Below are 25,926 nucleotides of genomic sequence, written 5' to 3'. Positions count from 1 at the left end.
TGTATATATATATACACACACATGTATATATACATACACACATATATGTATATGTATACATATATATGTATGTGTGTGTATACACATATATATACACACACAAAATGGAATATTGTTCAACCTTAAAAAAGAAAATCCTATCATTTGCAACAACATGGGTGAACATGGAGGACATTTTGCTAAGTGAAATAAGTTAGAAACAGAAGACAAATACTGCATGATCTCACTTATATGTGAAATCTTAAAAAGTCAAACTCACAGAACAGTGTAGAATGGTGGCTGCCAAGGGCTGGAGAAATGGGGAGATGTTGGTAAATGAATTAAAAAAAAAACTTTACTAGAGGGGGTTCAACGTCTAGAAAATTTGAGCATGCAGAAGACAGAATGAGTGAACTTGAAGATAGGAACAACTGAAATTATCCAGTTACAGAATTATCCAGGAACAGAAAGGGGTGGGGGAGGAAGAAAAATTAAAAGGAGCTATGAGACCTGTGGGATATTATCAAAAGGTTCAATATATGTATTATGGGGGAGAGAGAGAAAGGGGCAGAAAGAATATTTGAAGAAACAATTGAAAATTTACCAAGTTTGATGAAAGACATGAATCTACACATCCAATAAGTTGAATGAACTCCAAGTAGGATAAATTTACAGAGCTACACTAAGACACATCAGAGTAAAACTGTCAAAAGACAAAAAGAATATCTGGAAAGAAACAAGAGGGCAGCAACTTGTCAGGTAGAAGTTCTCCTCAGTAAGGTAAACAGTTGATTTCTCACCAGAAACCGTAAAGCCTAGGAAGGCAGTGAGATGACACAAAGTGCTGAAAGAAAAAAAATAAAACCTGTTAATCAAGAATTCAATATGCAGTAAAACTGTCATTCAAAAATGAGGGAAAAATTAAGACATTCTCAGATAAACAAAAGCTCAGGGAGCTCATTACCACTAGATCTTCCCATAAAGAAATACTAAAAGGAGTCCTTCAAGGGCTTCTGGGTGGCTGTCGGTTGAGCATCTGACTTTTGATCTCAGCTCAGGTCTTGATCTCAGGATCCTGAGTTCAAGTCCCATGTTTAATAAATAAATAAAATAAAAGGAGTCCTTCAGATTGAAACAAAAGGCCACTTGACAATAAGTTGAAGCCATATGAAGAAATAAAGTCCTCCAGTAAAGGTACCTACACAGGAAAATACAAGAGCCAATATTATTGCAGTTTTGTTTTGTAATTCCACTTTTTATTTCCTACATAATTGAAAAGACAAATGCATAAAAATAATTATGTTATTGGACACACAATGTATGAAAATGTAATTTGTGATGATAACATCATAAAGGGGGGAATGAAGCTATAGAGGGGCAAAGTTTTGTATGCTACTAAAGTTAAATTGGTATCAATTCAAACTAGGTATAAATTAAGGATATTAAATGTAATCCCCTTCATAACCACAATGGAAATATCTAAATATCTAAAAATTTACACAAAGGAAATGAATGAGAAGGAAATAAAAACATCTCAATAAAAAAAATCAATTAAACATAAAAGAAGGCCATGGGAAATAGAGAATTTTAAAAAGTATTAGACATGGCAAACAAATATGAAATGGCAGAAGTAAATCCTTCTTTATTCCTAATTACATTAAAAATAAATGGATCAAACTCCCCCATCAACAGCCAAGATTGGCAGATTAGATTAAAAATGATCCAATATGCTGTCCATAAGAGACTGGCTTTCAATGCAGACATAAATAGGCTGTAAGTTAAAGGATAGAAAAATATATTCCATGCAAATGGTAACCAAAAGAGAGCTGAGGTGACTATACCAATATCAGACAGAATAGACTTTAAGTAAAAACTGTTGCAAGACACAAAGAAGAACTATATCAGTTCTTCTGATATCAGTAGATATCAGATATCAGTAGATATCAGATATCAGTATTATATACTGATAAAGGGGTTGATTCACCAAGAAATAACAATTATAAACATACATGTACCAAACAGAGCTCCAAAATACATGAGCCCAATATTAACAGAACTGAAGGGAGAAGTAGACAGCTCACAATAACGGAGACTTCTGGAGACTCCAGTACACCACTTTCAATCATGGATAGAACATCCATAATGGAATAGAGGTAGAAATCAGAACAGAAGGAAAACCGCACATTTCACAAATACGTGGAAATTAAACAAACTCTTAAACAACCAGTGACTGAAGAAATCATAAGAGGAACTAGAAAATATCTTGAGATGAGTGAAAAAAAACCCCACAACATACCAAAATTTATAGAATGCAGCAAAAGCAGTGCTCAGAGAGAAATCTACAGTTGTGCATGTCTACATCAAAAAAGAAAAGATCTCAAATCAATAACTTCACACCTTGAGGAACTAGAAAAAGGGGAAAAAAACAAAACAAAACAAACTAAGCCCAAAGCTAGCAAAAGCAAGAAAATAATAAAAGAATAGAATGGAGATAAATGAAATAGGGAATAGAAAAACAAAAGAATCAAAGAAGCCAAAAGTCAGTTCTTGGGAAAGATCATCAAACTGACAATCCTTTAGGCAATGACAAAGAAAAAAGAGAGAAGACAAAACTCCCTCCATCCCCATTCACTCTGACCCTATCTAGTCTTTTTTTTAATCTCAGGGCCTTTGTACTTGCTGTACCCTCCACGTTGAACACTCTTTCTGCAGACATCAGTCCAGCTGACTTCATGTCCTGCAGGTTTTTTTCCAATTTACCTTCTCAGTGAGAACTTCCCTGTCTATTCCATCTAAGATCATATTCTCCTTTACCAGTTTGCTTGTTCTAATTATCATAAGATACCATTTATTTTTAATTTATACTTACAGCCCATTTAGAATGTAAGCTACATAACACAGATTGTTTTATTTTTCCACTATTTTGTTCACTGCTATATCCCTAGTGGCTAGAATAGTGTCTGGGTCACAATAACTGCTCAATATTTATTCAGTGATTTAATTAATTAATCCATATATGATAGAGGTCAAAGTGAGAGCATACATGATAGACCCCGGTGAACGCTGCCATGCAAGGAAATAGCAGTTGATCCTCAGGATGCTACTGAATTGAATGAGTGAATCTTAAGATTACCAACGATGTCACTAAACTCTTTCTAACAAACTTGAATAGTAAGCCTTGATATTCAAGGGCATCAGAGACAAAAAAAAATCCGGAAAGCTCAGCACCTCTTACTAAAGCTCAAAGAATTTAGAATGACTCCTTAGAATACTGCATTTCAAGGACTCTCCCAGAGGCATACTGTGAGAAATTGCAACTAATTCACAGTAAAGAACCAATGGTAAGTGCTAAGTAAACGTGTATTTCTCGTCAAATGCTAGAGGAGCTCAGCAGTGGGGTGGGATTAAGTCCCCCTTCAACACATCTGGGCAGTGTTGGTGAAGGATGTGGTTTTTAAGCAGGGCTTTGGGAAATGAGTGAGTCTTTCAAATACAGAGCATAAACTGTATGTGTGATGGGGGAGACAGGCAGTAGGTCGGGGTAGTGAAATGGGTTATGAATCTACAGATGTAGATTGCAGCTCTGGCTAAGACCCTTGAATGCCAGACATAAGGAGATGAGACTGGCATTAAAAAAAAAGTTAAGTATATTTTTCTGTACTAATGAATCAACATAACGCCAAATATTTTGTACATATATTAATTTATTTTGCCAGGGCCAACGGCTTAAAACTTTTCAGTGACTTCTTGTTCTAAGAATAAAACCTCAAAACTTTATCATAACCTGCAAGATCCACATATAGGTCTGTCTCTACTTTGTTCCCACGCTTGCTGCCTTCACTTGCTGCGTTGCTGCCACATTAGCCTATTCAAAGTTCCCCTCTCCCCAAGTCAGTCCTACCACAGGCCTTTCATAGCTGCTATCCTTCTGCCCCCATCCTTTTTGCCTAGTTAAATCCCTTCCTTCAAATCACTTTAAGAATCCCTTTCTGAGCAAAACTCCCCAACCTCCGTATTTATGCACTATCCTAGCACTACTTATTTTCCATCATAGCACTTAGCAATTAATATATTTAGCTGTAATCTTTGATTCATGTATCTCCTAAAGGAGATAGAGGCTCAAGTTCCAAGAGGGTAGGGGGGGTCTTTCCCTGGCTATTATATCCCCAACATCTGCACATAAGAAGTGCCTAGTAACTATTTGTTGGAAGGAAAAGAAAAAGTCAGGACATTTAAAAATGGGTATTAGGTGACATAGTATAAACCATTCATTCCATCTTGTGCTAAGTGAAGCCTCTCAGAGCTTGTCCCGCCACATGGCTTGTCAGGATTCAAACCTAAGCTTGCTTCTTCTTTTTTTTTTTTTTTTAAGTGCCCTGTTTTCAGTTAGTCTGTGTAAGCAAGGAAGAGGTAAGAAAGCAGAGCAAAACTTCTCACAAGTACAAATCTGATCCTATGGTGTTTCAATCCTTTTTTCAATATATAGGTCATAGGCCTCACTTAAAGGCTTATAAACCTGTAAGCAGGGGCAGCAGACTGTTTTCTCACTCTTCCTGGAAAGGCCTTGCTTATATGGTGCTTTTTCACTCTACTTCCTCTTATCTGGGATTTGTGACATGTAATTGAACTCAGAAAACAAACGCGTGTGAGCACCTCTGTGTGAAGGCACCCAAGACCGACAGAGATTATGTTACAGGCCAACATCAAGTTCCCCTGTCTTTCCAAAGGCCAATTCTGTGTTTGGTGGCACACATACACTCCTATATAGACAGTATCAACTTGGGGATCAGCATGATGCCTATTAGCATATAATCTGTGTGTTTTGGTACTTCATTTGTCTCTGAGCCCTCATTTTCTATTTATAAAGTGGGAGTGTTAATAACTATTAGACTTAAAAAATAGAGCACCTCTGTGCCTGGCATTTTTACATGCACTATTTCATCCATTCTTCACGATAGTCCCAAGTGGGTCAGAAACTCACATTCTCTGTATTACAGGGAATGGGACCTGCTCAAGTTCATGATCCATTAACACAGGAGCCTGGGACTCAAATCCAGACCACTTGGCCACTATTTCCTTTGTACTATGTCTCCCATCCAAGCAGGTCATTGAGAGAACCTCACAAAGAAATGCATTTAAAAACTTTTTCAATTAGCTCTACACAGTTTTAAGAATGTTAAGCAATTTGTTACATTAGACTTGAAGTAAAACGTGATTAAGGTTTTAAGGGTGATGAATTAATGACCAGAGAACAGGTTACTTTTCTTTTAAGAGTGGTATTATTGCCTGTACTTCGAAAGTTCTCAATTTAAATAATAAAATACAAAATCATTCAATTTGAAAATGGGCAAAGGACATTTCTCCAAAGATCTGTGAATGGCCAACAAGCAGATGAAAAGATTCTTATCATTAGCCATCAGGGAAATGTCAATCAGAACCATAATGAGGTACCACTTCACACTCTAAGATGGATATAATTTTGAAAAATAATTTAAACAAAAAACAGGCTCTGTAGTGCAATGGATAGAGCATTGGACTTTAAACAAAAAACAAATATAGCAAGCATTGGTGAAGATGTAGAAAAGGTCAAACTGTCCTATACTGCTGTAAACCGTGCAGTCACTGTAGACAAGATTTTGATAGTTTCTCAAATCATTAAACACAGTTACTGTAGGACCTAGCAATTACACTCCTAGAAATGTACCAAAGAGAACGGAAAACATATGTAAAAACTGTACACAAATGTTCACAGCAGCATTATTCATAAAAGCCAAAAGTAGAAACCCCAACGTCCATCAACCAATGAACGGATAAATAACATGTGGTATATCCATGCGGTGGAATATTACTGAGCCATAAAAAGGACTGAAACCTGTTACAATCTTGAAAATACTATGCCAAATGAAAGAAGCCAGTCACGGAAGACCACATATTTTATGATTCCATTTATATGAAATGTCCAGAATAGGCAAGTCCATAGAGACAGAAAGTAGTTTAGTGGTTGCCTAGAGCTGGAGTGGTAGGGTGAGTTTCAGGGGTAACAGCTAAGGGGTACAGGGTTTCTCTTTAGGATTATGCAAATGTTCTAAAACTGGCTGTAGTGATGGCTGCCCAACTCAGTAAATACAGTGAAAACCACTGAACTATATACTTTAAATGGGTGAATTGTATGGCCTGTGAATTAATTTCAATAAAACATTTTTTTAAGTTCCCTAAGTTCAGCATAAACTGCATTCTGCAATACAAAGCATTTACAAAGTTTACTTCAAATCAAATGAATTTTTCTTACCACTGCCTGTAACAGTTGTTAGGACTCTAATAATTCTGTAATATTTGCAGCATAATCTCTGAATATCTTTCACAAGGACTGATTTAAAATTACATTTAATAATGCTAAGACTTTCAGTAAAAGGATACCTGGATACCCATATACAGCACCACCATCCATTCACTTAAGCAAGAAACCTAAGGGTCACTTGAGTTTCCTCCTTCCTTTGGCCCTGGCATCCACTCTTCAGCAGGAAGCTCTGTTTGTAAACTCCGTAAGGGTAGGATTTTCTGTTTATTTACTGTGGAATCCCTGGTGCTTAGAACAGTACCCGACACGCAGAATATGTTTAAATAATATTTGTTGAATAAACAAAAGAATTCATGGTCTCCTTGAAAGTAATATCTTTGAAGGAAAAAAAATGTTAAATCCCTCACTTGATAATTTGTTAATATATACACACTAATTTTTAAAAGTGTAGCTTATGGAAGTTTCATCTGCCATTCTAGTTGCTGAAAACATATTAAGGTTAAATTCTCAAAGGGACACAGGTATGCTATGCTGCCAGAATATTTAGAAGTAGACATAATAACTTTATTCAAGTTTGCTCTTGTTACCTGACCCATGAATATTTAAAAGATATTTTATTTTATAAAAACTTACATCTGTAAGTAATGGACCAACCATAACAGAGGGCTTAACCTTGAATACATGGTTAGGCTTAGGAGCCCACAAACCCCTAAGATTGTATGTAAAATCTAACATGTATATTGGCATGTGTGTCTTTTTGGGGACAGTTCATAGTGTGATCAAATTTTCAAAGAAGCCTATGACTGGAGAGGTTAAAAAGTTACTTAACTAGAAACAATCACAAAGTCTTTTAAACATGAATTTGTACAATAAAATAAAATCCAACAGCCCCATCTATGGGTAAGTCGTTAACCACTCAGGAGAAATGATGGCGACTACCAGAGGTCAGTGCATCTTATAAATGCTTGTGTTTAAATCTTCAGTGTCACTCTAGTGGGAATTTATTAACTACAGTATCACAGTTTTTTTTTTCCTAGATATAGATGCAAAAATTAGGAGACTGTTGATGAAATCTACTTACAGTACTTCAGCACCAAAAAATTGGGCAGTTATGCTGAGATATGTATGTACAGTTCAACATTTGTCAGTCTTAAAATGCTTATTTATAGTGAAATCTATATAAAACCGTTAAAAACTTTTCTATTTACATTTTTTTAAAAATGAAAAGAATTGCTTCCTTTGCCACAATTTGTCAAAACTGACCGTTACCCTCCCACCCTCTTACCCCTCAGTCTACTTGTGACAGACAGTGATCACAAGACCCAAACATATTGCTTAAACAAACTGTTTCCTAAAAAGGCAGAATGCTTAAAAACATTACATTTAGAACTGCAAATTAATTTTTATACATTTCAAAGGGGCTTAAACAGAAGTATGTAAAAGTTATCTTCAAAGTCTCAGTCCAACATGAATGTGCAATTTCAATGTTAAGATAGAATCATATGGGTAATTTTTCCTGAACATAGCAGAACATTTCCTTTGGGCTAGAAAATGTTTCTTTCCCTCTCCTTCACAATGAAACATTTTCTCTTTTCTTAAAGGAGCGGGAGGGGTGGGAGGTGGAAAAGGCAGGCAATCCTGGTTTACAGGAAATCTGTCAGAAAGAATATGGCCTGCTTTGAAATGTTTACATTTAAATAAATAGAAGGCAAGTGTGCTGCTTAAGAGCACAAAGGAACAACAACACAATAAATTAGCATACAATTGATGAGAATGTACAAGCCACCCAAAAAGCACTTCCCACTGGTTAGGGATCTGATTTCCACCATCTAACAAGGATTCTTTAATGCCAGTATTTTTCTAGTTATTTTATAAACTATAAACTGAGCAAATGTAAAATTTTAACCAATTCAACACTTCCAGAGATTTTCAAAAACAATACAAGGTTTTTAAAAAACTGTTCCCGACACACCGTTTCAAAATACAAACTATTCACATTCTCCTTTTCTGATGGTGTTTTGCTCAGCAGAAACCAGTTGAGAACATTCACAGGAAGTCTCTCTCCACTGCATGACACACTTTTCCATCAGCCGTGCTCCAACGGAGAAAGAATATCAGGTCTTTTGTCACTGCAGATGTGCATCTTTTTCTAAGTTTTCCTTTTTTTTCTTTCTTCCTTTTTTTTTTTTTTTTTTTTTTAAAAAAGTACATTCCCCTGTGAGTTTTATCTTGTTTTAAAATGCTGCTCCTGCAGCAACTCTTGTTGAAACACTGTAATTTTGGGGTCCACAGCCTAAGCATGGGCAAAGTGCTCTCTTTACACATCAAAAATCAAGGGCTTCCCTGGACACTTGGTAACCAAGTAGGTTTTAAAGTGCACGCCTGTTTCCAAAAACTTAGGACCGTTCAGCAGAACTCTGAGAGGGGCTGGGCTCAGTTCCATCCTCTGTGCTACTGTCTATGTCTTGCTCCATTGCCGTCTCATCGTCATCCAACTGCTGGCTAGTGAAGTTGTTTAGCTCAAGAAGCCCACTGGGCTCTACAACCACGTTGGAACTGGAGTGACAAGGAATAGCATACTGGGGAATGGCCTGGAAGAGAAGACACAGGAGAGAGGCTTTATGGTAAGAAGAAGAAACAGGAGGATTTCCCCAACACTAAGGAAGGAAACAAGGAAACTGACATTCATTGGACAACTACTACATGCCAGGCACTGTGCTAGGTGCTTTCACACATGATACTCTACTAAATCCCCATAACAACACTGTAAGAAAAATGTTACTCCCATTTTACAAATGAGGAAACTAAGAGGGTAAGTGACTTAATCAAGGTCACACAGTTGGTCAAGGTTAAAGTGCCAGGATTCAAGCTCAAGTCTTCTAACAACTTAAAGTGATCTTTTCACTTCCTGATGGCACCTCTTCCAGTAAAGGAGGCTGAAGTCTGTGCCTAATTCAAGAGAGAGACTTTAAAGGATATTTTCATTTGATCATTAAGCAAATTTTAAATGTAAATGTAGTCAGATTTCACTATTATCTGCAAGGTATATTATTAATTTGCTGACACCACAATATATTTTAAACTTTTCAGTAACCTTTAGTAACCCTTTGGTAGTTCAAAGGGGAAGTTAGTTATTTCGGTGACATACTAATCCTCTTTCCTAAGAGGACAAAACTGTCTTTTAAAATATGAGTAGACAAACACATACTACGGCCATATTGCCTTGTCAGGTTCTTCTTTCTCATCCTTATCAGGTCTATCAGTTCACATCATACCCCTGCTTTTTTAAAGTTCTACAACGGTTTCCTATCGTAATTGCTATAAAATCAAACTTTTTGTCATGACTCTAGGCTTATGCCAAACACACTCATACCTTGGACCTTTGCACTAGTTCCTCCCCTCTTTCTGGAATACTTTTTCTCTGAATCTCTGCATGGCTGGTTCCATCCTGTCATCTGCATCTTAGCTCAAATGCTTAGAGTAAAACATTTTGAGAAGCTTTCCTTCTATGACCATGAAACCAGATCACTGGGTAGGTCCCACTCCCACCTCTATTACATTGTTTTTTTCTTTCTGTTAAATTTTTTTCTCACCCTTAGAATGTAAGCTCCATGAGAGTATTTATCAGAGCACAGACCTTGACTACTTTTTTTCATTGCTAGATGCCCAGAGCTCTGAACAGGGCCTGTCATGCATTAGTTGCTCAATAAACACCTGCCAAATGAATTAACCTATCTTTAATATTCAAAGTCCCAGGGCAAAACTGAGTATCAGGAAAGATACCTGACCAAAACAGTCTTCTACTGCTGGGGTTGGGGAGTGGGGGTTAGGAACTGATGGGGAGAGGGATATAAATATAATTTTAACACTATAAAGAAAATATTGCAAGATGCCAAGGCACTCAATCTATATTAATGGAGTCTTCTGTTACTTATTTCCCCCCACTCTGTTCCATATAGCTGGTCACTGTGAAGAAACCTGAGGTGGGGTCAGGAGACCTGGATTCTAGTTCAATTCTGACTCAGACGTGCTATGGACCTCTGAACAAGTCACTTCACCTCACTGAGCTTTAATCTCGTGGTAGTAAGATACACTCTAAAGATCTCAACGTTCTAAAATTCTATGAGTTCCACATATACAGACTCCTTCAGAATAGAAGATATATTTGTTTTGTTTACCCTCTAGCCTGCACCGAGCACAGCACCGAGAACACAGAGGTTAAATAATAAATAATACATGTGGTATGAATGAATGAATGAACGAACAAATGAATGAAATACAGTGTCTACAAAGAACAATGCTTTTCATTCAAAGTATTTATTATTAAACATATTGAATTCTTATAAAACATTTTTCAAGGAATCAAAGCACTTCTGTAGACTTCTTTCATTCATCCCCACACTATTTTACTGAATCCATAAAATCAGTACTTGCAGTCAAAGTTAAGTGTAACCAGGAAGATCTGAAAATATCCCAACAATATATTCCTGATGATTATAGTAAGAGGAGCTATAGTTATTGAGCGTTCCTTTGTATCGGACACTTAACTAGCTATATTCCATACAGTTTCCCATGAAATCCTCAAAACAACCTTGTGAGAAACTGTTATGGTCTTCATTTCACAGGGAATGAAATGGAGGTACAGAGGTGAACTCTGTTGCTCCAAACCACAGTGCTGGGAAGAAGGAGTACAGGTGAGACTCAAACCCAGGTTTCTGACTCCAAAAGCTTGGTCCTTCCCTCTGATGTGGCCACCTAGCACATGGTATATATACACTGAAAGTTAGTTGTGTGTTCTGGAGAGAGCCAACTCATTAGATACTATCCTTGACACACAAAGCAATTTTCAGCCCTGTTCATAAAATACAGAAAATAATTTCCAAATAAGCTATCCCAAATTATTTCCAATATAGTTGGCAAACCAATTTAAACTCTTAGGAGCCACAGTGAATTTTAGTAAAATAGTTAACAGCCACCATTTATTGGGCAATCACCAAGAGCCAGGTACTGTGCTAGGTGCTTCATCTCAATTTTGTACAATCCTCCCATTAATCATGTAAAATAGGCATTCCTTATTCCTATTTTTACTGATGAGGAAACTAACATAGAGTGGGGTAAAAGAGCCCTGCCTAAAGTCACACAATGAGTGGCAAAGCTAGGAACTCAGTCTTTTTCCACATTTTCGGGGGGTGGGGTGGGGGGAGTGACACACCAATGACTCCCCCTGTCAAGAATGACTTAATTTGCTAACAACTGTTTTTACAGAGGAAGAAATCATTTAATAATTCAATGGCCAGTTCTATTTGCCTTTAAGCATTTTTCCCATATTTATTTATATTAAGAAATATAATATTGGTCAATTTGCATTCTCTTATAGCCTGGCATCATGGAAAAGGTAAAGTTTACCATAGAAACTTCCAAGTCACACAACAATGAATCTACGGTAAATCCTAGATTATCCACATTTCAATGAATCCAAATTCTCCGTTAACTAAAATGTGCTGTTCTGATAACCTTCCAAGCCACCTTATGAGTGTAGCCAAAAAAATGACAAGTGACAAGAAAACAATCTGAAACCCTGCAAGGAGAAAGGAAAGTAAAATACAACTTCTAAAGGCTAGTCTGGACTCAGTAATTCTTTGGTCTTGATCTATTATGCATGATGACATATGAGTTTCAAAATGAAGGGAATGTGAAGCACGGAAGATCTACTGCCAATGAATAATTCATTATGTTCACTAGCCTGTACTTACCAAGGCAGGACAGTAACCATAACAAGATTTTTCAACAATGATTGAAATAAAAAGCAAAGCTTTATGGTTAATCCTAAATTAAATATAAAATTAAATTATGTAGAAACATTTTCTTACAACATATTTCTCCAGACACTGCAGTTAATTAAGGTTTAACTGTCCTGAAAACCATAAACTTAGATCAAGATAAAGAGCTGTGTATTTGCAAGGAAAGGGTCCCTGAAATTGACTTGAAATAAAAGTACAACCCAGTTATATCCCAGGAGTTTTTGAGCAAAGACCGGGGAATCTGACCCCATTAAGTTGCTGATTTTCTGGGTTGACTTACTGAGTTAACACTGGCAAGCATGTCTTATATCTACAAATCACGCTGCCATATTGACTCAGGGCCCTTGACTACCTCTAAGAAGGGGTATGATAACATCCACCAACTTTCTAGAATTCTCTTCCAGAAAATAAAAATTTGTATATTTATAATAGGTATTAAATCCCAATTTTTAAATGTCATCTCAAAAATAATCACTCTGTCTTTTGCCATCTTGGCACGACTTCCTGTGACAGCCCCAATCACAGCAAACCCACAACCCCCAAGATGCCCAATACTTCTCATGTTCCTTCCAATTCTTACCTGGATGATAATTTCTGCTGGGCTCTCTTCAGCTTTCTTTTGGCCTACATTCTGAATACGCATGAATTGGCCTGTCGTAGGCACTCCTGGTGCATCGATTTTCCTTGTCGTTAAGGGAGGGCCAACAGCAGATGGACTTGAACAGGACTCTCTACATTTCTGTTGCTGGGGAGTGGAATTCGCCATCCCTGCCACCACCACATGGGTAGAGGGTAATGATCCTGCTTCACCAGTGAGCATACCAGTGGCAAGGACCTTCTTTGGGGGATCCACTACCATATGCTCTACATTTGTATCAATCTGAGCTTCCATCAAAGACATTTTCAAAATGTCTGACACTGCTGTCTTCTCAGAGGCCTGAATGGGAGATATGCTTGTAACTGGTGATGTCAGCTTAGGCACAGAACTGCCACCAGTTATCTTTGTAACTGTGGGAGGCTGGCGCCCCTCAAAAGTTATCTTTGTAACAGAGGATCCTTGGGTTATAATTGGCTGCTCCACCTGAAAATAAATTGGGGTTGTGTGTGTTACAGCTACATCTCTTTGAGAAAACCTATCCAACACCCCAGATAATATGGCAAAAGAAACATTCGTGCGGTATACTAGGAAGACATTCTGAATGAAGCTTGGTGTTTTAAAAGAGGGCTGAATGGGAAAGTATGTGGTTATTTTTAAGAAACCTAGGGAATGAGGAGGGGTAAAAAGAACCTTCGTCTAGCCAGCCAAGGTTCACAGCAATAAAGGAAAAAAAAAAGTCACAGCAGCCTTGTTTTCCTTTGGGATTTATATCCCTACACAGTATACCTTCAACCCGTTCTCAGATTATTTTCATCTTCTTCAGTTTTTAAAAATAAAAAGTAGGATTTTCTATTTTTTGCTTCAAAATACAACTATATAAATATATTCTCTATATATGTATTTATAATACACACATACACACATATACATCACTCTAAAGCCACTGGTTTTCCTTAATATAATTTTTCTTTTGATTATCCAGATAATTCCTCTATAATCTAGAAGATAAATCTAGAAGGTAAATTTATTAACTAGATGATAATGATGTAAACTACAAAGGAAGATGTTCAATGAAGCTTCTTAAAAGACGGTAGTTTACTTAGCATTACTGCCACAGATATAAGAGTTTACAGGCACGGAAAAAAAAATATTTTATACCTAAAAAATACAAATAATTTAGGGATCTCGCTTCCATGCACTGCTGACCAATGCTGAAGTGATTTCATTAAAAACTGCCTGGAAAATCAAGTTCTGCATGCTACGCTTTTTTTCTTCCTATTATTAATGCGTACATTTCTTCCCTAATATCAACCTTCTGATGGGGTAAAGTAATACCAGCATAAATGAGGCTTTTGAGTTTCCTCTTGCCAGGAGAAAGCACTGCTAATCACGACAGGGTCATGATGTTCTTATTTTTTCCGTGAACAGAGAAGTTTAGCTTTGCATGCTACCAATATTCCGTTACCTGGCTTGCCGGCTGTTTCTCTGATGCAGCTGGGAGCGGCATTTGGCTCTGGGGGGTTTGGGGTTGCACGTAGATTTTTGGTTGGTTCGGAGCCTGCTGCAGTTTGGGGAGCTGCTGCGTGGTTTTCACTGCGAGCACCTGTACTACAGTCTGCGGGGGCTGTGCCATTAAGGTAGGAAGCTGCCTGTCTTTGGCCACCATGGGATGCTGTGTGTGCTGTACATCTGGCTTGGGCTGTGCTTGTTCTTGCTGGAGAGGGGTGAGCTTTTGGTGCCTGATGGAAAGCTGGGGCATTTGCGGGAGTTTGTGCTGGAGCTGGTCTGCCTGCAGGTGGATGGTCTGCTTCTGTTTAGTCTGGAAGCACTGCAGAGTTTTCACTTGCAGCTGAGTCTGTTCCAGCTGGGGCTGGCTAAGTTTCTGCTGCTTAGCTGACTGCGACTGAGTCAGGGCAGATCGGTAAAACAGACCTGTCTGAGGGTCTAAAGTGTCCATCTCTTCAACCTCGCCCTCCTCAGTTCCAAGTTCCTCGCTGTGTTTGGTAAAAGCAGTATGACTGCTTAATGCCTAAGTAAAAAAGGCACAAAGTAAGAATGAAATAAGAAAAACACCTACATTGCTACATTTTCCTCAAACTGGAAGAGACTTGTTATGAGATTCATTCAAAAATTTTCAGAAGGAAGAGCCTAAAAAGACCAAGAAACTCAAGTTTTCTAAATCTAAAGGGGAGTCTTTAGATTGAGACGCTTGTAATTTCAACTCTTAGACATTAAGGACTGCAAAACTGATCTACTCACTTCTTTATGAAAAGTCCTTGAGAACCCAGAATGTATAGGTAGGAGGAGTACGGTTGCCCTGCAAGCACAGCCCAACACAGAAAAGGGAGAGGTTCTCTGGCTCAGGACACAGCTCTCTTGCCTGGTCATCAGAGATACTGACCCAAGCAAAGAAAGAACGCAGCAACCCAAGAATGAGGTGTCTGGAGAAAAGCCAAGTTCAGAGAAGCCCACGTTGGCCGTGTGTATGTCCAACGCTGTCCAGAAGGGAAGAGTCACTGTCTGAGGGACATGCCCATCCGAGTCCCCAAAGAGGGCCTTCTCTGCTCAGAGTGGAAATGGGTCATCAGGCTTCACCAAGGCCTGTGTGAACAACCCTCTGCACTAGTCGTCCTCCCCACTTTGGTCATCTTCTGGGCCCATCGGGCAACAGTCTCCCAGAGACCGGGCTGCCAGGAGGGGAGAAGACCAGGGAGGGGATGGAGAGCACTCCTGTCCGTGGAAAGGGAGATTGTTCTGTGTCAGTTGTAACAGTGATGGGAGGAAGCATCAATCTTGAGGGACATAGTTAGGGCCAGCCTGTTTGACCTCTCTGGGGGTCTTGAGAAAGCTCAATGTCAGGACCTGCCAGCAACCAGGCTGAGATCTGATACTCAGCTAAACCTCTGGCCACCTGGCTTTCCTCAGTGACACAACATCCACCCCAACCCTGTTCTTCACGCTTCTTTGTCATGCTATTCCTTTATTCTAAACTTTAAAAACTTTGAGATTCAATTGAAACCCTCCTCAATCTCATAATGACCTTACACATACAGGTTTTTAATGCAACAATTTATTGTCATTCAGGTTAGTTTGCTTACAATTAGGATCAACTGCTACCAGTCAAATGATGGTGATTTATGTGACAACTAATCAGAAGTCACACTTAAATCTGGCATCTATGATATCACTTTGTATAGAGGCAGGATGTTTTGGGTTTAAACCCTGGCTCTGCCACCGGGAATAAGTTACTTAACTTCTGTAAGCATGAGTTTCCTCATTTGTAAGAGGGATAATATACCTACCTTGCAGGATCATAGTGGGAATTAAACAAATTAATGTATTTTAAAGCTCAAAGCACAGTATCTGACACAAAATCAGCTTATCAACATATTCTTTTTTCCCTATTACCCTTGATACCAGATTTCCTGTTTTGTATTAACTCATTCTCCTCCCCCATTAAGTCTCTTCCTCAATTGGTCACATATAGTAAAAGAAGTGAGATATTTATACGTACTTATAAATAATGTTTCCTATGAGAATTCATTTTAAAACCAAAACACCTAGCAACAAACAGCTAAACAAGCTAACTTCAATTTCATTTAAAAATCTCACCTCAGTGATAAATGCTTCCGTAACAACGTATACAGAGTGACCAATTCTGAAGTCATAGATTCATCTAGATAATCCCATCCTTTTCAAATGTTCCAATTTTACAGAAGATTTATGAATACTGTTTCTTAATTACTTTCCAGTGTTTTAAGACTCTCAATTCATTTTCTCTACTCAGTCCTCACAGAGGACAGAACTGCTCTTCAATTCAGTTATTTCTTCTCCTATAATCAATGAAACTAAACCTTATTTTACTTATTTAGGAAGGAGGCAGTAACAGAAGGTAAGAAGAGAAAGAAGAGATACAACCTGCTGCATAATGTGGGTGATTGCTCCAGGGGAAGATGCCGGGATGGACTTCACCACCACTGAAGTCTGTGTTGCAGTCTGTGACTGAGCCACATGCTGGAGCAGGGTCCGCTGAGGCTGGGAGGGCTGTTGGGGCTGGGAGCGATGGCTGACTGAAAATAGAGGAGGTGATGATATTTCTCCAGAAATCACCACAGCATCTGTAACCAGTAGTCATTTTAAACAAATGTCTGTGAGATTGCATCACAGAGAGAATGTGTGGTACTGTGAACTAGGAGGCAGAAGACCAGAGTCTGCCCATCTATGAGATGTGTGACTCTGAGAAAGTCACTTATCTTCTCTGAGACTCTGTGTTCTCATCTGTAAAATGGGAATAACAGAGCCATTATAAGGATGAGATGAGAAATGCGGAAGCACCGTGAAAACTATTATCACAAAGGAGGAACAAACCCCGTAAAGTTACAGCCTACTGTGAGCTGTAGTTAATTTCTCCAACAACCTTCACCCATTTAAGGTAACAAAACAACAATAAATTTCTGCAATCAAATCCCAGGCTAATGTCTTTAAGGATATGAAGATAATACTTAATTTACTAAGATAACACTTCAATTTATTGGTCCCAGTTCCTAATGCAATATAAAACCCAGAAGCCTTCATTCTTTTACATGAAGTGACATTGTCTTGCAGCCTTATAGTTCCTAAGGATGTAAGAGGTCAAGATGATACTGCAAAAAGAACTGGACCAAGAGTCACACCGGGATTCTGTCCTACTTTGCCACCAACCCCAGCTATGTGAATTTGAACAGGTCATTTAAATTCTATTAGTCTCTAAATTTAGAGGTTTTTTGTTTTTTTTTTAAATAGGAAAATAAAAAAATTTTTTCTACCTAGAAAAGGATCAAATGAAGTAACAGATTGAAAATGGTCCTTAAATTGTTAAGTCTTAAAAGTAAACATAGGAATAGAAAAATCATAAATTTTGTTCATCTGACATAAATGGGTGAGAATACAGTGTAACAGGAAAACAACCCCATTTCTTATTCTCTCACTACAAAAGTCCAAAGGAATAAGCTAGGCATTTATATCCATGTAACAGATGTAAAACAATGCTTACACTGATGCCAAACTATCTCTTACCAGTGTCAACTTCAACTTTTTAAACAGTAAAACATTCACCACTTCTTATTCTACAGAGCCTTAAAAATGCTTATGGTTATTGGGAAATGAACTTTTTGAATTAAGAACAGAGTAAAACAAATCTGTAAGATTAGGTAAGGATTTTGAGAATATCAAAATTCTCTGAATAATCCACGATTCTAATGCTCAAATATCTCAAACTGCAATTTCAAGCAGTTCCATATTAAGTGGTTCCATGTTTAGAAAAGTGATAGTGGAATGTCCAAGAAGATGCTCACTATAGAAATCAAAGTCAAAGTACCACCTGGGTATTATAAGTACAGAACTAAAACTATCCAATGTAATATAAACAAGCTTTACTTATTTTTGTAACTCATTCTGTCTATATTCACCAACGGTTTTTCTATTGCTGCTTATACATATGCCTGCACGTGCTCTAAGAGATTACAGGCAGCATCACTGGTATAAATGTACTGCAGTATCTTACTGCATTTCACAGTATGCTTTACATGCACATTTTAGATTATGTAAGTTAATAAAATCTTCCACATGTGCTCAACCAAACTGAAAAAAGGTGTTGATATTAGAACAACTACTGAAATCATTTACAATGTGACTAAAGAGAAAAAAATAAATCATACTAATATTAAAATTAAACAAACAAATTAATGAAGTTTTTTTAACTGATAGAAGCATCATCAGAAATGAGTGACATTTGAAAAATAATAAATCTGGGCGCCTGGGTGGCTCAGTGGGTTAAAGCCTCTGCCTTCAGCTCAGGTCATGATCTCAGGGTCCTGGGATCGAGCCCCGCATCGGCTCTCTGCTCAGCAGGGAGCCTGCTTCCTCCTCTCTCTGCCTTCCTCTCTGCCTACTTCTGATCTGTCTCTGTCAAATAAATAAATAAAATCTTAAAAAAAAAAAAAAGAAAAATAATAAATCTTTTATGAAATTATCGGAGTATAAGGAACATTTTTGCTGCCCATACTAATCTTCATGATTATAACATTAAATTTTTTTTATTAAGAAAGGAAATGGATTTAATAGAAGATCAACTAAAATCATTTAAGAATAATCCTCATTCAAGATCTATAAACTCCTTCATAGTAATTCCCCAGTGTGCAGGAAAGTTAGAGAAAACTAACACCTATTGTAGGATAATACAAGACATCGGGGCCAGGAACCTGGATCTGAAGTCAAAGAAAATGCTTACTGTGGCTGAGGATATGATGGGGAGGAAATTATGGAAGGAAGTTAGAGAGTGAACATAGGGAAAACAGCTGAAAGTGACCTTAACTGGGCCATATCAACAGCATAAAACAGTCACTTATTTCTTTAAACAGCTCTTATTTTTTTCAACGTCAAACTGCTCATTTCTGAGAAAGAATCCCACTATCCTGCAAAAAGAAAGTCTCCTTTTCACTGAGTGGAGCTTACCTTTCCTCTACCAGATCAGAGTAGAGCGCATCCATTTAAGTAGCTCCCCCCAAAACAATAATCTTTTACCTTCAGTTATACTACAAATGGATGCACACCACTTACCTAGAAGGGGAAAAGCAACCTCTGTCCCCTCATCAGTGCGTTCTGAAAAGGATAAGTAAGGGAAGATATCATAGGTCTTTTCCTCCATTTAACATCCGATAATCTAGTCTATCCCCAGAGGTTAATACTCATATCCCCAACATATTACCCTCTGCTTTATTTAGCTTTCTGCTAAATATCTCTAAAGAAAGATGCTAGATGGCTTTCCATAGTCTCTAACTGGATTCTCCCTTCTGGCAATTTTAACCCATTAATCTTTTTTTTTTTTTTAATTATCATATAATGTATTATTTGTTTCAGGGGTACAGGTCTGTGATTCATCACAATTCAGAGCACTCACCATAACCATTAATCTTTAAAAATATCTCTTAAAAATGATACCAAAGAATTCCTTTTCCACTTTAGTATTTTTTACATCCTTTAAATATTTTTAACTTTATATTCTCCTTTAATCACTGCTTAAGAAAACTTAAGACAGGTATTCTTGACATACTGCCTCATAAGTCATTTCTCCCAACCCCTAATTATTCACATTACTATCCTCTGAACTATTTCAAATCTCTAGGTAATGAAGTGTCCAAACCAGAAAGCAGTATTCCAGGAATGGTCTCACCAGAATATGAGAGAAAGAATCTATGATCCTTCCTGCTCCACTTTTCTATCTATGCCATCTAAAAATCTCATTAGTGTTTCATGGCCAGATCACATTTTAAACAAATACCTAATTTGCTTTCCACCAGAATTCCCAAGTATTTACATGGATTTCAAGGTCTCCATTTTTTTCTTTATGCTAAAAGAGCACTGGGTTTTATACCTTCTTTCTCCCTTGACCCACATCCCCTCCCCCCAAACTAGAAAATTCAGATGCATCAGAATATCTATCCTTATATAAAAGGTATTTTATCCTCTTTACAGCTGTCACCTTATAATCACAGATTTCATTTACGGCCACCTTCAATTCTTTATTATTTGCAATTTGCAACAACCAATTGCTTTTTTCCCCCTTGTCATTAATGATAGGGTAAGTCCCAAGGACAATGTGAATGTGCTCTCAGACCAAATTGGAAAAGATCTAGAAATATAAAAACTATATTTTCCCCCAAACAACCATCCCATAAATCCAGAAAGGTAGCTCTCCTACCTTAATACTAACTTTTACAAGGACACCTACCAGTAGTGATGTATTCAGCAACTAGTTCTGACTCTACCACAGCAATGGATGGACTCTCAGGAGAATGTCTCTTTTCCTGGGTCATCTGAATAGGCACTGCCATCTGACTCAAGTCAATAGTGGGTTGTCTTGGTTTAGATTCCAATTTTTCCTTTACTGCATAAAAAAGTCAGGGGAAAAGTTAAGTTTTATTACAAACAAGTATCAAAACCAGAGTTGTCCATGGGAATAATGAACCAGACCTCTGGGGTGCTACACTGGCAGTGACTAAGGAAACAGTGAATTGAAAAGAAAAAAAGCAGACTGCTATGTATGGTTGTAGAATGCACAACTTGTACAGCCATACCCAGCAGCCTAGCAAGAAGAACTCATATGCATTCAGACTAAAATTCCCCCCTACTATAACTAGGCCAAACAATCTGTTTCTCTTGTACATAGTCCTCTTAGAACATTTCCTTTACCCTTCTTCATGTTAGTCCCTGGTTTTCTTGAGTTCACCAACCTGAAAACAAAGGGTGAATAAGCAGTATACACCATGATTTGCTCTAGGGTAGACCTACCCAGAATAGCACAATACAATGACCAGTTTAATTTGATCTATTAAAAATTCAAGATAATCTCCAAAGAAATTTACCAAGTCTTCAACGACTCTTAAAGAATAAAAATTTTCAGTGTTTCTCTATTCCTACAAAAAATGTTTTATGGAATGGCCTGGAAACAAGAATGGGTTCCATGAATAAATTTATTTTCTATCTTAACGTTTTTTCTATAAAATCTACTCATTCAGTTTCTACCCTTATAAGACATTAAAGGAAATGGCCGAATATGTCAAAGACAAGAAGCTGAAGAAGTGCCTAAGGCCAAAAATAACACCAATAGAAAGATTAACCAAAGATATTAAATGCTAGTATTCTTTGGCTAGGGTAAAGTGGGTGTTATGGCAAATAGTTACCAGTAACTAAGTCCATGAATGATCATTCAAATCATTCCCACGAAGTATAATGTGACAAAATCAAGCTCATCATTTAAACAAAGAAAGCAAAACAAAACAAAAATAATATCACAGTCACCCCAAAAGTAGAGCAGACACTGAATTAGGAATCAAAAGACATGGAGTCTCACTCTGCCACTAGCCTACTAGGTAACATGTTTGGATCTCAGTTTATTTATACATAAAATGAAGGTTGGATGAGATCATTGCTAAGGTCCCTTTAGTAACCTAATAATCTGACTTACTATAACAGGTAAGTCAGTATAACTGACACAGGTTTTGCCTAGAGTTTATTGAAGATATTTAAATAACCAGAAATACTGATAGGATCTTGTTAAATAAGAATGGCTTTGCATGGAAGCTCAAGTGGTTAAATTATACAATGAACTACAAAGATAAAACCAATTAGAATGCTAGCAACGGCTACTAATGGTGTTTTATGTCCACAAAACTGCCCAACCAGTATCGAGGAGGATGGCAGGGGCTCTTCAATCTGCTTCCTACTATTATTCTTACATAGAACTAGCAGCTATACTGGATCTACCCTTGTGCTAAGAAATGATAGAAACTACTGCCTTCTGGTGACAAGAGGCTACAAGGATTGCCCTTTTAAGCAGGCGACAGAAAAGAAAGAGTTCTGCCCTTTTTTTCTCCCTGACTAGCCTATCCTTCAGTATTCCTGGGCACATCTTACTGAACTGACAAGCAAACAGACTGCAGCAATGACTATAGACCAGTCCAGAGGGGGGAAATGTGCTCAAATAATAACAAAGAAAATATAACAGTGGTAGTATTTTAGCACAACCCATCTCTAGAGAAAACATGCTTCATTCAATTGAGCATGTGAATTCATACCTGTTGTCTGTTGGAGTTCTAACAGAGCTTTGATTGTTGAAGTAGCTGATTGTGATTCACTGGATACATCCTGATAAATTATGGTGGGGCTAGTCTCCATTGCAATCTCATGTTCTGACCAATCCTGACGCCGGGAAGCAATTACATGAACTACAGGCTGGGAATCTGTTTTATATTAGTTAAAAAAAAAAAACCCTATAAACAAAGTTTCTCTTAAAAAAAAAAAAAAACAAATTGTTTTTTTTCTTTGTATTTACTGTAAACTTCATGCTTTATCTCCCCAAGAAGACTATAAGCCCCCAGAGGGCATAATATCTTTCGTGTCTGTATTCACTCACTCATTCACTCCTATACACTGATTCAACAAACTAGGCACCTATAAGCAGGAGTCTATATTGGCACTGAGGATATAAAGGAGCTTACGGAATAATCACAGGATGCTCAAGAAGCACATAATCTTGCTGGAGAGACAGACATGTAAAAAGACAAATTACAATTCAATGTGATAATTGCTATAATAAATAGGTGTGCATTTGTGTAAGTAGATGCATGTTTGTGTATAATAAGAGCAAAATACTGTAGGAGTCTTATTTTCCCCAGTGCACCTGAAAATGTGTTCTGTATTACAACCTGAGCATCCAGTCAACACTTACTGGATGGCTGAATTGCTGGAAAGAAATCCTGTCCACCAACAACAAGAATGGATAAATGATCTAGAAACAGGATGATCTAATAGGACACATATAACATCTGGAGTTCAATGTCTTCGGTTACAGCCCCAGCTCTAGCAATTATTCACAGGTTGAGTCTTTGGGTTTTAGTGTCATTATTTCTAAAATGACAATGATAAAATTACCTCTCTGCCTCACAGGATTTCTGAGGATATAATGAAATAATGCATGTAAAAGAGCTCCATAAACTATGAAGGACAGTAGAAATGTTATTGTTGTTGTGTCCTAAAAGTTCTTGATTCTGAGACTCTTAGTTTCAAAATGAATTAGAGCCCTAACTCCAGGGTTTATTATATTTATACTATGAAAGTAGACATGTGAATACTAAATGCGCATTAAAACAAGCAACAAATTACTGAGTTTTCCATCTACAGAATAAGCAGGTTGGACTAGACTATTGCTCCTTTGTCAGGATTCCACAGAGTACAAAAATTATGTTGGATCGCCACTCCCAAGTTTAAATTACAATGGAGGAGAATAAAATAAACACACATATAGCTTTGTATTCTTGGGTAAAATCAAATGACTAGGGCAAACAAGACAAATACAAGGGAAGAAAAAGACTGCTTTGATTTGGATTAGTCAGTGAAAGCACTGTAGAAGAATGAGAAGAATTCATGTAGCCCCCCTCCTAAAAAAAAAAACAAAAAGAAACCACAAGAATAAATTCAATGTAAGTTCACCTTCTTTGAACCTTTTATTTTTGAACACCGCAAAGTTGTCGGAAAAGGTTGGGGAGGTGAAATGACTCTTAAAAAACAAAACAAACAAACAAACAAAACAAACAGCCTTCCCAAAGAAAAATCAATATATAATAGACATGGAATTTTTAATTACCATTAACAAACTGCATCCCCAGTTACCCAAACACCAGGCAGAATATACGACACACCAGGGGTGTATAATTTCCATTAAACTTCTCCCCAAATTCTAGAAGGCTGTGGGACACTATCCTTCAATACCAAATGTCATGTGATACATACTACAGTTTTCCTTTACTCGTTTTAAGTACACAAATAGAACTTACACTTAAGAAAAGTAATTTTATTAGGAAATAATACTTTTTATAAAACCCAAGTTCTCACACTTTAAGAAATTCTCACAATGATGTAAGCACCCCTTTGGGTAGGTGAGAGGACCCATGGCAAAGAATGTTTGCAACCCAATTCTGTATATTCATTAAATATCCAGAAGAAAGCAAGGATTGCATTTGCAGAGAGATAAAGTAGAAAGAGACTAAAAAAAGAAAACAAATCTCTGCACGGGAGCACCTATCACCCCAAATAACATTATCCTGTAGGAGCTAGAGATTCTTCACTCTTTCTGCCCATACTCAGAGGAGCTTATCATCGCACAGTATCACTGCGGCAACCCCAAGAGCTGTGACAAAGTTTCTACGTTTCTCAATGTAGAAACCAATCCTTAAGTGATTTTCCTCTTTACTTTGGCTTTTATTCTTAGACTAGATAAATCTACTGCCTATTAAGTCTGAGAAAGAGGTCAGATATGCAATGACAGAGACATCAAGAACATGATCTCACAGCAGCATCGTAGACTTCCCTTGTCTTGAGGATGGTGGTCTGCTAACCCTCAGATATCTTTCCCCACAGGTCACTTAACAAATATTTACTGGATGTCTATTACATGTTAGGTACCAGAAATACACAGTGTACTGTTATATGCAAGGGCAGATCAGGCATCTCTATGAAAGAATGTCTCCTGTAACTTTACCATAAAAGTCCCATATCACATTTTCATGGATAAGTTCAGACCTCTCAGCTAGCAGGGATCTAAAAGTTCATTTCATGCTATCAGCAATCCTACACTAAAATCTTCACAGTATCCTAATCCAGGAACTGCAACACCAGAGAACTCACTACTTTCTAAGATAGTTTCCTCCCATTTCTGCTGTTTTGACAATTAGAAAATTTTCTTAAATGGGCAGGGTTTCCTGTGACTTCTACCCAGTGGTTCTAGTTTCCATCCATGTAGCCACAAAGACCAACTCTTTTCCCTCTTGCATGTCACAGTCAAGAAAACTGACAGCTCCCAATGTGCCCAAACCAATCCTCATCTTCTCTTCTCCATAATAAATGTCCTGTTTCCAACAACACTTTCTCACATAAAATGATTCCCAGATGCCTTATTCATCTAAACCCCTTCTAAACTAAACCCAAGGGACACCTGGGTGGCACAGTTGGTTAAGCGGTTGCCTTTAGCTCAGGTCAGGATCCCAGGGTCCTGGGATCGAGTCCCACATTGGGTTCCTTGCTCAGCGGGAGCCTGCTTCTCTCTCTGCCTCTGCCTGCCACTCTGCCTGCTTGTGCTCTCTCTGACAAAAAACAAATGAACAAACAAACAAACAAACAAAAACACAACACTAAACCCAAGATGTCTATATCCCTTCTATGATGTAATATGTATTTTTCCACTGAAGTACTGTCATAAAGCCCTAGCCCTTCATGGTATTAAACTGCCTAGACAGCATCACTCAAAATGTTTCAGAGAACATTAGTTCCTAAAGATGTTCTGCAAAAGAAGGGTTCTAAAAAGTTGGGGTCAAAAAAGTTGGGGTGCAGTTTACATTATATACTCTTCTCTTCATCTTTCACAATATATATTAACACATAATAGCTCTGGAAAGTTTTACAATAAGTATGGTTTGCTTAACCTGGATTTATTCCCCACCCTCACCATGATCTACCAAGATCATAAAGCTTCTGGAAAAATCATCCTAGAAACCAATTTGTGGCCTCCTTAAAGCAATGTCTTTACAGGATGCATTTTTGTATCTGCCTCATACCTTGTTCCATCTTAAATCCCTACCCTTGGTTTTCTCTCCTTACTCCCTTTCATTTCACTTCACATAATCTTATATTCTACCTAATCCACCTTAAACCTACTG

General features: G+C 37.6%; 1 protein-coding gene across 14 annotated transcripts in view; it reads right to left on the bottom strand.

The window, feature by feature from the left end:
- Window positions 1-306: 306 nt before the first annotated feature.
- Window positions 307-25,926, bottom strand: part of EMSY (EMSY transcriptional repressor, BRCA2 interacting) — a 95,723-nt gene continuing 70,103 nt past the window's right edge. For 6 of the 14 annotated variants that reach the window (XM_046015248.1, XM_046015249.1, XM_046015258.1 and 3 more), the window contains 7 exons: window positions 22,291-22,455; window positions 20,445-20,600; window positions 19,274-19,315; window positions 16,595-16,794; window positions 14,142-14,705; window positions 12,659-13,159; window positions 307-8,868 (listed from right to left, as the gene is read on the bottom strand). In XM_046015248.1, coding sequence (XP_045871204.1) covers window positions 8,674-8,868; window positions 12,659-13,159; window positions 14,142-14,705; window positions 16,595-16,794; window positions 19,274-19,315; window positions 20,445-20,600; window positions 22,291-22,455 — 1,823 coding nt within the window. In that variant the 3' untranslated portion in view covers window positions 307-8,673. The remainder of the gene's footprint in view (window positions 8,869-12,658; window positions 13,160-14,141; window positions 14,706-16,594; window positions 16,795-19,273; window positions 19,316-20,444; window positions 20,601-22,290; window positions 22,456-25,926) is intronic. The other 8 variants (XM_046015253.1, XM_046015254.1, XM_046015256.1 and 5 more) reach the window with 5 other exon arrangements.

Source organism: Meles meles, chromosome 8 (genome assembly GCF_922984935.1).
Source record: "Meles meles chromosome 8, mMelMel3.1 paternal haplotype, whole genome shotgun sequence".
Classification (NCBI taxonomy): Eukaryota; Metazoa; Chordata; class Mammalia; order Carnivora; family Mustelidae; genus Meles; species Meles meles.
Note: the sequence above shows the minus strand (reverse complement) of the source record. Positions and strands in the feature narration are given on the sequence as shown.